The 15,609-nt window shown below is 46.3% G+C and overlaps 1 protein-coding gene across 4 annotated transcripts in view; it reads right to left on the bottom strand.

Annotated features, from left to right (window-relative positions):
* Positions 1-10,458: 10,458 nt before the first annotated feature.
* Positions 10,459-15,609, bottom strand: part of FBXL13 (F-box and leucine rich repeat protein 13) — a 197,825-nt gene continuing 192,674 nt past the window's right edge. For all 4 annotated transcript variants that reach the window (XM_084630203.1, XM_084630205.1, XM_084630204.1 and 1 more), the window contains one exon: positions 10,459-10,739. In XM_084630203.1, the coding sequence (XP_084486329.1) occupies positions 10,562-10,739 (178 nt within the window). In that variant the 3' untranslated portion in view covers positions 10,459-10,561. The remainder of the gene's footprint in view (positions 10,740-15,609) is intronic.

Below are 15,609 nucleotides of genomic sequence, written 5' to 3'. Positions count from 1 at the left end.
CTTATTGCAACAATCTGTAACTCACTAACTCCCCACCCCCAGCTGCTTCCCCCCCCTTTCTTCATATAGCTGGAGTGGTGTTAATTGGCCACTTCACGTTCAATGGTCTCTTGAAATATCTGTTAACTGCTTATGCTGAACAGTCTGTTCCATCTTGTATTGAACTGTGACACTCTGGCTCTGGGTATGTTTCCCAGACCTGAAGAAGAGCTCTATGTAAGCCTGAAAGCTTGTCTCTGGGGCAAGTCGACACTACAAAATTAAGTTGACCTAAGTTAAGTCAACATACACAGCTGCCACAGTAATTAAATTGCTTTTGCATGTCCACACTATGCTCCTTGTGTCCGCAATATGCATCCTCACTAGCAGCACTTGCATTGATTCAGAGAGCAGTGCATCGTCTAGTGCAGGGTGTTTTGGCAAGGGTTTCCAATGCCTCATGGGGGCAAACAAGTTATGCAGAGACAACTGGGAACATGGGTTCAATGTCCCAAGATGCAGTTTTCTCCATCCCATAATTGTATCTGCATCCCATAATGTTTCATGCCTCTTTTCAAAAGCCCCCAAACCCATGCATCCACCATCTGTGTGAGAGGCATGGGTCCTGTACAGCTCTGCACGATCGTGATGAGCGTTGTGAGCATGGTGTGCCTGATCCTGCAGTATTCGCAGAACAGCCAGCGGAGCCTCGGAGAACTTGACTATTCCTTGGAGGCTAGCTTGCTGTGGGACACAAAAAGAAACAATTCAAGGTTGTTGCAGGCATTCGCAGAACAGCTGCAGGTGATGGAGTGCCGGTTCTGGGGCTGAGAAACAAGCACTGATTGGTGGGATTGCATTGTTATGTAGGTACAGCCTGACAGGGACTGCAGAACTTTCAGCTGTGCCAGGCCACATTCCTGGGTGTATGTGCAGAGCTTGCTCTAGAGCTGTGACACCAAAATGAGAGCTGCACTGACAGTGGAGAAGCAAGTGACGATCGCGTGGAAGCTTGCAATGCCAGACTACTACCGGTCAGTGGGGAATCGATCTGGAGTTGGGAAATCCACCATGGGCATTGATGTGATGCAAGTGTGCAGGGCCATTAATCGCCTCCTGCTACACAGGACTGTGACTCTGGGCAATCTGCAGGACATACTGGATAGTTTTGCAGCAATGGGGTTCCCGAACTGCCTGAGGGCAATAGATGGCACACATATCCCTATTTTGGTACCAGACCACCTTGCCACAGAGTACGTCAATAGAAAGGGCTACTTTTCTATGGTATATTGCAAGCGCTCGTGGATCACCAGAGATGTTTTACTGACATCAATCCGGGATGGTCAGGGAAGGTGCAAGACACGAGCATCTATAAGAACACAGGACTGTTCAGAAAGCTGCAAGCAGGGACTTTCTTTCCAGACCAGCAGATTATCATTGGGGATGTTGAAATGCCAGTAATGATCCGGGGCGACCCAGCCTATCCCCTTACTCCCATGGCTCATGAAGCCATACACTGGCCGCCTCAACAGCAGCAAAGAACACTTCAACCACAGGCTCAGCAGGTGCAGAATGACAGTTAAATGTGCCGTTTGAAAGGCCGCTGGCTCTGTCTACTCATGAGATTAGACCTCAGTGAAAAAATATCCCAGTGGTTATAGCTGCCTGCTGTGCACTTTGTAAAAGCTGTGAAGCGAAGGCGGGAAGTTTACGCCAGGGCGGAGGTGGAATGGCTGTCCACTGATTTTGAGCAGCCAGATACCAGGGCTATAAGAAGAGCTCAGTGGGAAGCAATAAGTCTCAGGGGGGCTTTGAAAAACCACTTTAATAGCGAGCCAGAGTAGTGTGTTGCTGTAGTGCACTCTGCCTGGCATTGGCTTTTTGCACCCCGGTACGAACCTTGTAATGAGTGCTGTGCGTAGTAATAACACATTGTAAATGCACCTCTTGCTGTTACTTCTGAATGATGTCAGCCCCAGCCTGCATATGTTGTGAACTAATAAAGATGAATTAATTTTCCATAAATAGACTTTTATTCCAAATCCAGGCAAACAGACATATTTATAACTTAATGAAACTTTATAAATGCTGTGATTGCAGAGCCATTGGCCATTATCTTTGAAAACTTGTGGCGAACGGGGGAAGTCCCGGATGACTGGAAAAAGGCTAATGTAGTGCCAATCTTTAAAAAAGGGAAGAAGGAGGATCCTGGGAACTACAGGCCAGTCAGCCTCACCTCAGTCCCCGGAAAAATCATGGAGCAGGTCCTCAAAGAATCAATCCTGAAGCACTTACATGAGAGGAAAGTGATCAGGAACAGTCAGCATGGATTCACCAAGGGAAGGTCATGCCTGACTAATCTAATCGCCTTCTATGATGAGATTACTGGTTCTGTGGATGAAGGGAAAGCAGTGGATGTATTGTTTCTTGACTTTAGCAAAGCTTTTGACACGGTCTCCCACAGTATTCTTGTCAGCAAGTTAAAGTAGTATGGGCTGGATGAATGCACTATAAGGTGAGTAGAAAGTTGGCTAGATTGTCGGGCTCAATGGGTAGTGATCAATGGCTCCATGTCTAGTTGGCAGCCGGTGTCAAGTGGAGTGCCCCAAGGGTCGGTCCTGGGGCCGGTTTTGTTCAATATCTTCATAAATGATCTGGAGGATGGTGTGGATTGCACTCTCAGCAAATTTGCGGATGATACTAAACTGGGAGGAGTGGTAGATACGCTGGAGGGCAGGGATAGGATACAGAGGGACCTAGACAAATTGGAGGATTGGGCCAAAAGAAATCTGATGAGGTTCAATAAGGATAAGTGCAGGGTCCTGCACTTAGGACGGAAGAACCCAATGCACAGCTACAGACTAGGGACCGAATGGCTAGGCAGCAGTTCTGCGGAAAAGGACCTAGGGGTGACAGTGGACGAGAAGCTGGATATGAGTCAGCCATTGTTGCCAAGAAGGCCAATGGCATTTTGGGATGTATAAGTAGGGGCAGTGAGCAAATCGAGGGACGTGATTGTCCCCCTCTATTCGACATTGGTGAGGCCTCATCTGGAGTACTGTGTCCAGTTTTGGGCCCCACACGACAAGAAGGATGTGGATAAATTGGAGAGAGTCCAGCGAAGGGCAACAAAAATGATTAGGGGTCTGGAACACATGACTTATGAGGAGAGGCTGAGGGAACTGGGCTTGTTTAGTCTGCAGAAGAGAAGAATGAGGGGGGATTTGATAGCTGCTTTCAACTACCTGAGAGGTGGTTCCAGAGAGGATGGTTCTAGACTATTCTCAGTGGTAGAAGAGGACAGGACAAGGAGTAATGGTCTCAAGTTGCAGTGGGGGAGGTTTAGGTTGGATATTAGGAAAAACTTTTTCACTAGGAGGGTGTGAAACACTGGAATGCGTTACCTAGGGAGGTGGTAGAATCTCCTTCCTTAGAAGTTTTTAAGGTCAGGCTTGACAAAGGCCTGGCTGGGATGATTTAATTGGGGATTGGTCCTGCTTTGAGCAGGGGGTTGGACTAGATGACCTCCTGAGGTCCCTTCCAACCCTGATATTCTATGATTCTATAAATGCAGGGACAAGAACCTTTGAAGGGGAAAGAACAGTCATTTTCATTTCACAAACCCATACACCAATCATGTCTCTCAAATTTCAAAAATTTGTGGGGATTTAGAGGAGAGGGGCATATACCTGTGTATCTTGCTGCCAGGCAGTGGAGTTCAAAATGGTGACCAGAGTGGTCACAGTGGGGCATTGTGGGACCCCTCCTGGAGGCCATTAAAGTTGACGTATGTGCAGCTGTGATTATCTATGATTGTCTCCCTTGGGGTGGAGTGGTAGTGCAATGGCTCTGGATGCCATGTGCAATGTGGGGAGTGAGTGTAGAGAGGTCCCGAAATGCAGTTCTCTGTAGGCTATAGAGGGAGGCAAGCATGGGTCTTTTGAACCTGAAGGTGAACAAGAGTCTCCAGCACGTCTGTTTGCTGCTTGAGAAGCTCTAGCATCTCCTGCAGCACGTCTCTCTCCTTTTCCTGTGCTTTTCTCCTCTCCGCTCTATATCTGTCCATTCTGTCCATGAGTGTGATCCGCCAAGCCCTGTGCTTGGTATCCAAAGCACCAGAGACTTGCAGAATCTCTTGGAACATGTCATCCTGCATCCTCTTCCTTATCCTCCTTATCTGGCTGAGCCGCTCCGCTGGTGTGGATGAAGAGATCCTCAAGGCCACATTTCCAGCTGCAAAGGATACAATGCACAGAGGTACTATTGTGAGTGTATTCACAAGATAAATGGGAAGTTTGTATACTGAACTCACTCCCCTGGATCCACACAAGGTACAAGCACTACATTCTCACTTCTCCTTGGGATTCATAGAGCATGGTGGCACTCCCAGCCATGGTGAGTATGGCCCGGGGGAGGGAGCGACTTGGGAAAATAATGGTGTGGGGGGAGGGGGGTAGCTCGTGGGCATGAGTATATGCGGATAGGGCAATTGAACTGAATACTGGCACCATTTTCCACAGGCGGTGGTGATTGTAGCTGATATCTCACTTCTGAAGGTAATGGAGGCTGAAAGGGAACAGCTCCTGCCTGCGTCCAGCTGCAGACCGGGTCCACATGTTGCTAGCCTGTGTGCTGCAATGGTGCTTGCTGAAGTAATTGCTGACCAGCGTGGGAAAGTGTTCTACTGCGGCGGAAGAAACAAGGCAATCCTCCCCAGAGACTTTCGGCAGACAATTGCAGAGCACCTCCTGGAACATTTTCTCAAGATCTGTATGGAGGATTCATAGGACATCCTGGTGCACATAAACAAGCTGCTCCGCATGTCTCCTTCTGCCTGACTGTACAGGGAAATGAGCAGCAGATAGCAACTCTGCCTCTATTGGTTATTTCACTACCTCTTCTACCTTGATTAAATGTACAGATGTGTCCCTGTAATATCAAAACAAACAGCATACTTACCGGAGGTTCCTTCCCCTGCATCAGGCTCACCTGGGCTGGACTGTCGGGACTGGCTCAACTGCTCTGGAGTCAAAAACAGGTCCTGGCTCACTGTGCCACTATTCACCTGTCATTCCCCCCTCCACCCACTTCCTTGTCCAACACCTGCTCCCCACTGTTCTCTGACTTCTCCTAAGCATCCACAGATAGCATGCAGATCTTCGTAAAAGCAACGTCTGTGGTTTTGCACTAGTGAGACTGTTGGCCTCCCTGGCCTCCTTGGCTTTCATGCGTCACTGCTGCAGGTCCCTCTTGTAGCCCTTCTTCCCCATGCCATGAGTGATCTCCTCGTAGATATTGATGTTTCTATGCCTGGACTGGAGCTGTGCCTGCCCAGCCTCTTCTCCCCACAGAGATCCACCACCTCCTGTATACTCCAGGCAGGAGCGCGTCTGCAGTGTGAAGCAGCATGGTCAGCAGGGCAGTTGCTAGGTGAGCTCTCCATGCCAAGTAAACAGGAAATGGAATTTCAAAAATTTGTGGGAATTTAGAGGAGGGAGCATATACCTGTGTATCTTGCTGCTGGGCAGTGGAGTTCAAAATGGTGACCAGAGTGGTCACAGTGGGGCATTGTGGGACACCTCCTGGAGGCTATTAAAGTTGACTTAAGTAATGCAGTGTTTATACTGATGTAACCCTTCTGCCCATCAGAGTTGGCAGCAACAAGGGCTGGGTTCAGTATCTTGGGGTTCCATTCCAATAACACAATGCAAAACCGGCTCAAGCCCCCCCACCCCCCATGACCTGGGACAAATATATACCACCCCCGCTAGGCGCCTCTAAGAGGCAATACTTCCGCTCTCGCAAGCACAGAGTCTGAGTGTAGCAAAAGCCTTTTCATAACAGAGAGAAACAATGTGGCATTATGTTGGGGAAACACTACCAACAGGATTCATAACACAACCCATGAGCAAAAAACCAACCCCAAGCAAATTGGGGCGTGTCCTTTCTCTTTGGTTCTTGAGTCCAGCAACCCAAAGTCACCCAAAGTCCAACAACCCCAAAGTCTCTGTCCCTGGTCAGTGCAGCACCAGAGTTTGAAAGTCTATCTGCAGAGTTTTACCTCCCAACCTGGGTGGAGATGGGGGGGGGAGTTAAGGGGCACCTTACGTGGTCCAAAGCCGATTGCCCCACCTCTCCATGGAGCTCTGCTCTGCTCCACCAGCCGTCCCACAAATCGCTCCCCTCTGCCAGCCGTCCCATGAGCCACTCCAGCCGTCCTGTGAACTGTTCTGTTCCAAGAGTCTCTCTATTCTTCTCCAGCTGTCCCACAAACTGCTCCACAATATATCTTTAGGCTCCCCTAGTACTTAACACAACACTCAGTGATTTCAGCTCTTAGTAAGTTTAGCTCTTTTGTGATTTCAGCTTGTAGTAGGGGAGCCTCAGTGCTGGTGCACCATTGGCCCAAAGTGAATTCAGCTCAGCAGTCTGTAACTAGACTGCTAATTGAATCAAAATTAACTCCAATATTCTACAGTAGAGAGAGAAGAAAATGCAATTAGCATATAAGACCCTCAGGGAGGATGCCACCAAATATTAATACCCATCCCCAACCTCTCTCCCTTCACTGAGTTTTGGAACCCATGTCCCTTGCCTAGCGGGTGCTACTTAGTTGATGGCGAGTCCCTCCATCATAACCAAAGGCCAAGTACAGTTCCACTGTCCTTGATTCACATAATCAGGATAATAACAATTTGTTTTTCCTGCCCCAATAACAGAGACACTGGGGATCCCACAGCAGCCAAAGTGACAATTTGGGCAGCTATGGGCTCATGCTAGGCAGGGTGGGTGTGCCTATGCAAATGAGATCAGCCCCTGAAGTTCTTTTCTACAACTTGCCACACCTCACCACCAGATGTCAGGGTGGAGCTCATCTTGACTCTGCTTACATCGACACTGCGTCAACCTGACTATGTTGACTAAACGCTACGCCTCTCATGGCGGTGGAGTTAAGTCAGTGTATTTGGTGAGTTACATCAGTGGGTGCAACATTTTAGTGTAGACAGTTACGGAGCTAGGTTGACGTAAGCTGCCTTATGTCAATCTAACGCTGTAGTGTAGACCTGGCCTCTCTCACCAACAGCAGTTGGTCCAATAAGCGATGTGACCTCACCCATCTTGTCTCACTAATATCCTGGACCAACATGGCTACACCAACACTGTATACGTGTTCCTTGGCTTGTTTTTGCTCGCCCGCTCCCTCAAGTTCAGTGTCCTGATGTGTAAAGACAGGACTTTCTTTGCTCTTAGCAGAGGCAAGTGGGCAAAGTTTCATTAGCATTAGGCAACATAACTTCCCATTATGCCATTGCCACCAATATATAATCTTCAAATTTCCTTCACATTAACCTGGTTGTCTGTGATCCACTTCAAAGAGTTATTTTCTACCAGGGTGCGGTTAGATACCTGGTGAAAGGAAATGCCTTCCTTGCTGAAACTCAGGCAAAAGGCCCTTCTTTGGAAAGAGTCTTTTCAAGTGTAAATTGACTTACACCTCGGGAGGCATTAGTCAGAGCCAAGGTGGGCTTGCTGGTTCAGGCTGGCTTATCTTGTAAGCAGGTATATTTAGATTGCAGATGCACTAAAACCACACAAAGATAGGCCTCAGTGAACAGGCAGTCACTTGTTATGGCACCATTAATGTGACACTCTACCTTCTTTTCTGTTGTTTCTTAGTAGCCTAGTAGGAGGCAATGATGATGTGTCTTGTCCCTGGAGCCCTCCCCAGGGCTGGGGAGCAGCAAGAGGAACTCTTCGCTATGTGGGGCGCAGGCATGGAGAAGCAACAGCATACCTGGGAGTGGGTACCGTAAAACAGAGGCAGGCACAGGCATGCCAGGTAGAGAGGGGGAGACTTGGCCCTCAGCACGTCGCTTCATGGTGCTTTCAGGTCTGCATGTGCTGCCTTGCTTATGTGCCCTACACAGTCAGCAGCGGTGGAACAGAAAAAAAACTTCAAAAATTGACTAAAGGATTTACCACGTCATTGCGTCTGTAGGTGGAGCTGGACACGCAATGAAAGAGCAGCGGCTGAAGCTGCTGCCTGGAGTATGTGTAGGCAGCACAAGGGGATGCCAGAGATTCCGCTGCCTTCAGCAGTTTGGTGGGGAAAGTGCTATACAGGGAGTGGGGAGGGGTTACAGGGACTAGGAGTGGCTAGAGATGGGGATCATGGCAGTTACAGATACCCCAGTGCCTGCACTCAGAGCTGTTTAGTCCTTCCCCCTGCCCCCATCCCCTTCCCACCTGACCTCAGAAGTTCACACCCTTCCCCCCACCAAACCTTCCTTTACCCTGTCAAGCGTTGGCTGGAAATCACTCCCCTACCCAACCAGGGCCCTGCTTCTTCTTGAGTCAATAGTTGCAGAGGTGGCACTGGTAAAGCCAAGGTTGGTTACAATCCCCGCTCCCGCCACCCCATCTCTACTCCCCTGCTGCATCCTTGCTTCCACATCATCCTCCCACCCCCAGGGCCCTGCTTCCTTCATCAGCATGATGCCTCCCCATCCCCATGGATCCCTGATTCCTCCCCAGCATTACAACCTTTCCTCCCTTCCAAGTCCCTGCTTCCAGTCCCCACCATGCCCGCCCCTTGGGGGGTCCCAGCTTAGTACAACTACGGGTGCATCTAGGTGCCCTAGTTGTGGATCAGGACCCCAAAGCCAATCCTTGGCCTGAATAACAAAAAGGAGGTGGTAACAGCTAACTGGCCAGTCAGAAACTAATTTCAAACATCTGTGTTGTCAGCATCCCTTTAACAAGTAACTGTTCCCCTGCAGTGTGTGCTCCCCAGGTACTGCAGTGTTGGCTAGTGTATGGAAAACTTTATTCTGGTTGTAGGGACATGAGATGTAAACAAAGACCAACATAAAAAAATAAATTATGTACAGTCTGCGGTGGCTGTTTAGACTGTAAGCTCTTTGGAGCAAAGATTCGTTCTTACGGGTTATTGATCACCTAATACAACAGGGCTCTGCTTTTGGTTGAGGTCTCTATGTGCTGCCACAATACAAATGCAAAATAATAAAGTAAATTAAAATTTTAAAATCCTTTATCTGACTACAGAACAGTGGTGTTTGTACGAGAGGTACACAAGTTTGATTCTCAAAACTGAAATTTAATCTGAGGCCATCAAACCACATATTGAGTGCAGCCGGCGGAGAAAGGAAAAGGAGAGTTCTCAGCCCCACTGCTGTTCATAATTCACGATGCTCTGTCTGCGTGGGCATGTGCACTCTAAATCACCAGGATACGTTGTAAAGCCAGCCCCTGGTCTACTGCTTCCCCTTGTAAGTGCCATTGCTGATGCACAACAGGGTGACAATAGAGGGCCTGCATAGTATCACCCTGCATAGCACTTAATTAAAACCACATCAGTCATTGGTGTCCCCTTAATCTATGTATTTTTTTGTCTGGGAACAAGGGGTGTTGAGGTGGAGCAACACTGATAGTTTGAAATGGCAGGTGTATAAAATTAACAAAAGCATGCGATGGGGTTCAAATTCCTGAAGAAATTGTCAAAGCCCAGGCGTTCGTTAACTGTTTTAGTCAAAGGGGACACCTATTGTTTTGAGTCCCACTGCTTTGTTCCTTGATTGGTACTGTTCTAGGACCAGTCTTACAATTAGCTCCACACAGACCTATACTACCACAGGGATTTGCACTGACTTAAATGGAACGCCATGCAGCAGCAGAAGTGTATGGTACGTTTTGCAGGATCGACTCCATAGATTTTTCTGCTAATTTTTCAGTCTCTTTGGTTCCCTCTATCTTCCATTGCACTGGCTCTCTCAACTCTGTAATTTCATATCACTGAAGGTAAAAATCTCGCCCTTCATGTTTAAAATTATTTAGCCTCCTAAAGATCCAGCTAGGTGTCCAGAAGGATTTTCAAAAGTGTCTGTGCACATAACTCCCATCAGTGGTAGTTAGGCATCAAGGTGCCGAGTAGGATTTTCAAAAGCCCCAAGCTGTAGCTTTAATGATCTGGCCTTAAGTAACGTGGATAACTACATTTTTAGAATGAGAGGCCTGAATGTGCAATTAATTCAATGTATGTGCAAGTGACCATTTGAAGATACAAATACATTATTTGCATATGCAGTTGGGGGGGTGCTCATACCAATATTTGGCCTTGATATGAACTAATTCTGTGGGGTGCTGAATTCCCAAATTTTTGTGAGAGCTCAGGATGCTTCTCCCCTCATGGGGGCAAGCCCTAGTCAGACCCTCTCGATAAATAAGACCACCGCACAGCTTCTCTATTAGTTACATATCATGAAAGTATAAATACTGCTTTGCAAGCTGTACAAATGCTGCTCAGGCCTGGAAGATGATGAACTCATCTGAAATTTCACTAGATTGATTTAGCACCTGAAAGCTCACTAAACAAGCTAGCAATTTCATTTCTTTGCACAGTATTTGTGAATGTGGGCAGCAGTACTGCTGCTAAGAAGATTTGGAATAAACTCTTCACAATTCAACTTGAAAATCTGCTTTATTAAATGACTATTTTAGAAACAGGAACTTGCCATTTCATTTTTACACTCTCTGCTGAAGAAAACTTGAAACACAGAAGATGTTATGCAGCTTCTTTGTTTTCATTCCGGTACAAGGCTTTAGCTTTTTCAGGTCCCGTTTTGGGTTTCTTGTTATGGGGGAGTACACCTCCACCGCGATCATACCCAAGCCATGAAGGCGGGTCGGCATCATTATATTCGTGCTTCTCTAGCTTGGCTGAATATTTCAAAACAGCTTGTCTGAAACAAAAATGAAAATGAATACCGTTGCACAAGCAATTTCTACCAAGAACATTTGTAAAAAATATGAACCCTCAGGGCCAGATTCCCAGGGTGACCATATTTCCTACCCCACTATGCCTTTTGAGAAGCAGCAGTTGATATAATAATGGTCTTAGCCTCAAATTCTGTCCCAGGACAAAGTAACTGTTTCACTCTGTATGAAACATGCAGTACAGTGGGTGGCTCTATGGTTCATGCTGTCATTTGGACATCTCCAGATGAGTTGGGGGTGTTACTGGGAGGTCACAGTCTCAGCTGCTAGTGGGGAGCAGACCTGGGGTAGTGCCGTCACGCGACAGCTCTAGCGGATGCTGAGCTAGCCTGGATGGTTCCTTTCCTTGGCCACAGCGAAAATTCCAAGGACATGGCCTTTGGTTTGGGGTTATGGAAGGGGGGTGGGGGGTGGGAGGGAAAGGAATATGACATGCACCACTACATTTTTCAGTACAGGGTATAGACAGTTAGTCTGTATAGAAGGGTTGGCCAAACTTACTGACTCTCTGAACTGCATATGACATTCTTCAGATGTTTGAGAGCCGGGTCGCACCTGCCGCAGCTAGGAGCTTCAGCCTCGCAGGAGGTGCCTGCCGGGGCTCAGGGCTCCAGCCCTGCTCCTGCTGAAGCCCCGAGCCCTGGCAAGTGCACCCCACTGGGCAGAAGCCCCAAGACCCCCTGTCCCCAACCCACTGGGCAGAAGCCCCAAGACCCCCCACCCCATTGGGGAGAAGCCTCTATCCCACCACCCGCTGCAAGGCAGAGGTCCCAAGCAGGGACTGTCTCCTTGTAGAACGCCTTGCACATGGGGCCCCCAATATGATTGGGGTCTCTGAGTGCTCTCCCCATATTAAGATGTTTAACACAGAAGGCAGAACCATCTATGCCCAAAAGAGCATTGACTCTAAAGGGACAAACACAGGGAAATGTTTACGCCCTACAGGCAAAGAGATCAGGGCGGTGGTAGGCGGATTACATTATTTTGTTTGGTTTTCAGTTGAATACAGTAACCCCTCTCTCCTGCCCCATTCCTCACAACCACCTCCAGCTTTACATCCAGGATCCTTATGCCTTCGCCCACCATTTACATTTCTTCCCTCCCATATAAAAGAGCCATTCTCTCATACGATAAACAAGTATAATAAATAAGATGGTGATATAGGTGCATGTTTTTGTGTTAGGTTTTGGCTTCAGGCAGGATTTGAATGTGGAGAGGGCCAATGGGTTTCTTCACCAGCTCAGGGAAGGAATCCCATACATGGGGGGAAACATGGAAGGAAGTGGGAAGATGGCTGTGGAAGAAACAGGCAAATGCAGAATCGTGAGTGGTATCATTAGCAGCAGAAAAGGGAATGGGTGGCTGATGCAATAAGAGACGAGGTTGGCTAAGCAGGAAGAATTCCTTTCTGACCACAAAAGCAGATTTTAAAGATCCAACATTACATCATTTAGTTGTTAACACATTCCTGTTAACAAGATGAACACAATAGTTTACAAGTGTTTTTATACAAGCAAACCTATGATACAGATGAACCCATGTGCAGATGTATATGGTGGGTGATCGGCTATAGCTATCTAGTACAAATGCCACTTGTCCAGGTCTACTTTCCCTTTGCTTATGGAAAATTGCTTTCAATGGATAATGTCTAAAAAGTGGGTCTTATTGCACTATAGTAGCTATTACTACTTTTTTGGAGGCTTATGCTGCTCCGTGACTGGAGCCAAAATCGACCAGATTGCCAGAAGTGGCCATTATTTATCTGTCAGCATGTAAAAAACATATGGGTTAAGGAACGCTGCATTATATTACATTGTAGTTATATATCTAGAGCCTTGGAGCCAACACTCTGGGGAGGGGTAAGAGGACACTGCAAGAAAACAAATAATCAGCATTAATGCAATTAAAACAACTGGTATTCCTCAGTCAGAACGAAGCTTTTGACCTTAAGAAATGGGAGTGTGCAGCAAGGAGAGGGAGAGAAAGGGAAAGGTAAGAAGGAACCTAACCCAGCACACTGCAAACCTCCTCTATGATGTAAGAGCATTTGGGTTATATAAGCTCTCATCTTTTCTGAGCCTTGTCAGCTGCAAAGCTGTATTATTTTATGACTCTACAGCTCCTGCAAACATAGTCCCTGTGGGCTGAAACTTGGTGCTCAAGGAGCATCAGTCCAGAAATAAGCTTCTGTGTGCATCACATTTGAAAAACAGCAGTGTACAGTGGCTAGAAACAGATTTGTATGTTGTTAGATATTTTTAATTGCTTCTGAAACTGCAGACTTCTGCTTAATCCTTAATCCAGTTTATGTGATCACTTTGTGCTGCCTTGATTTTTGAGCCTCACGAATGTGTGGGAGGCCCAGGCCCCTCGTCCTGTCACTCATATGTACTAAACACACGGAAAATATTAATGAATGTTTCCTTTATACAAAACAGCATTAGTCCTAAGTGAATCACAGCTAATATCCCTATGCCGCCTATGCTGCCATACACTGAGGACTATTCCTCCTCTTTCACGTCCAGTAGTTGAAGCAGGCTGTACCAGTGTCACGCCTACATGGGGATTCTCTGGGGCACTCAGATGTGATTAGTTAACTGGTTGTTAATCTCTATATATGGCCCTATGCAGCAGGCCATATTTATTCCAAAGTATGGGTATTTTTATTTTAACATTTGCAGAAACCTGCATCATGTTATTAGACTGACAAATGTCATCTCTAACCGTATCTGAGATTGGAAAGGATGGACCCTCTATTTGCTTGTAACTGCTTACTAGAGAGCTCAACGGGTTTGTAGCTGTCAAGATTTCATGATTGGTTTGTTTTTTTTTAAATCTAACAATAAAAATAAAATTGTAAAAAGGATGTAACCTAGTGTCATAAAATGTGCCTGAATGTTTATATGGCTGGGTCTGACTGCTAAGTGAAGTCTGGTAGGCCCGGGCAGTGTTTAATAAATAACAGAGGAATTCTTTTAGCAGCATGAAGTGCACATGGCTTATAGATGTCCCTGGCATCTTTAAACTAAAACCATATTTCTTCTATTATTTATTTAATATTTGTAGAGTGTGCAGGAATAGCCTGTTTTGTTCTGTAGACTAATCTCACTTTACACAGACTCCATCCTCTCAAACGCTAGTAATAGTATTTGAAATGTGAACGTATCTAGGAAATGTAGAAAACAGACATCGCACACTTTGAAAAACAGCCAGGCTTTGCCCCTGTTTTTGTAAACATTGGGGTTGAATAAGCTCCTTAATGATAACAGTTGGTTAGTATGGAGAAAGAGAATTTGGGGCTATTTGTGAGTGGTATATTATGTATGACAAGTCTCTGCTTATTATTCCTTAGCTGAAATTATGGAAGTGGTGAATGAAATGCATGGAACCCTAAAAATAGTCCATGAAATTCAATGATAACACTATCATTCTTCCTACTGTCACTGCTGAAAATCTAAATTACGATTAATAAATGTAGAATCGTTGTTATATTGTGACTTCAACCCTGATGAAGCTTGGAAAGCCGAATGGAGTTCACAAGAAGTCACAAACAAACACCTTGTGAAAGATCCACCACAGAAAATCCCTGGCTTCAATCTTCTGCAAAGCTTATTTGCAACCCTAAACCACATTGGCACACGCCATGGCAGATGCGGATACTTGCTGCAAAAATGGAAATTAAAAACTCTCCAGTGTGTGACTGTGGTCACCCAGAACAGACCAGGGAAAATATAACAACTCAATGCCCAATTCACAAATACAAAGGATGCATCACAGCAAATACACTCAGCTACTCCAGATGCAATTATCTGGCATAACCATCTAAATGTCAAATTATAGTAGTTGATCTACATCTACATCAGCCATATGAAGAAGAATTGTTGTATACTCTAATGATGATTTTGCTGTGATTATTGCCTAGAAACTGAATGTAGCTTTTTGTCAGCTTCCCAGTACAGGTATTGAAATACAACATTAAGTTTAAAAAAAAAGTGGAACTATATTGTGACAGAGTGGGATATGTCTGTACCAAACTGTGAACTCAGTTTTGTTTCGTTACTTCCATTTTTATACTCTGTCCTCTATCCTGTCTTCCATTTTGTGTTCTGTGTTGAATAAATAAAACAACCTGACTTGGACAAGGTCATTCTCTTCCAGACCCTATCTTGCTAAGGGGTGTGTGGGACTCCTCAAAGAGGACTATCAAGATATGTCGTAAGGGCCATCAACTTGAGTGACTCTCAATGACTGGCCAATCTCAGGGGACAATAGTTATCTTCATGTGGGGCTTGCATGACAGGGGCTAGAATTTCCCAGCCTGCATATGGCAAAACAGGGTCAAAGACTAGAATAAAAAGGGGGCTTATCTGAGAAGGGAGGCCATCCACCACCACAAGCCAGAAGACCAGGCTGAAGAGAAAGCAGGAAGGCCTGCCTTGCCTGAAACGCTGATGAGACCTCTGAGTCACAGATGGGGTAAAATCAGACTAAGGGTGGACTTAGCAAAGAACTAACTCTCTAGTGGGTTCTTCAGCATAAAAATGACTGTGGTTACGAAATTCCTTGGCTAAGCCTGTATTCCTTGCTAGGCTGTCATGTTGTCCCTGAAAGTGTTAATCAAGAAGCTCAGAGTGCCCACAGTGAGGTGGGACTCTAAAGGAACATGTATACACACCTGGAGGCTCAGGAGGTCTGAATCATTGGTTTCAGGGTTGAAGGTGTCCGGGTTGTGGAGCCCCATGTTCCAAGGAAGGGTGGCAGACATGAGGTCTGGATCTGGGAGTGTGCTTCTGAGGCCTCAGAGCTAGGAACAAAGACATGGCTCTTCCCACGAGT

Source organism: Lepidochelys olivacea (genome assembly GCF_965140295.1).
Source record: "Lepidochelys olivacea isolate rLepOli2 genome assembly, chromosome: 1".
NCBI lineage: Eukaryota > Metazoa > Chordata > Testudines > Cheloniidae > Lepidochelys > Lepidochelys olivacea.
Note: the sequence above shows the minus strand (reverse complement) of the source record. Positions and strands in the feature narration are given on the sequence as shown.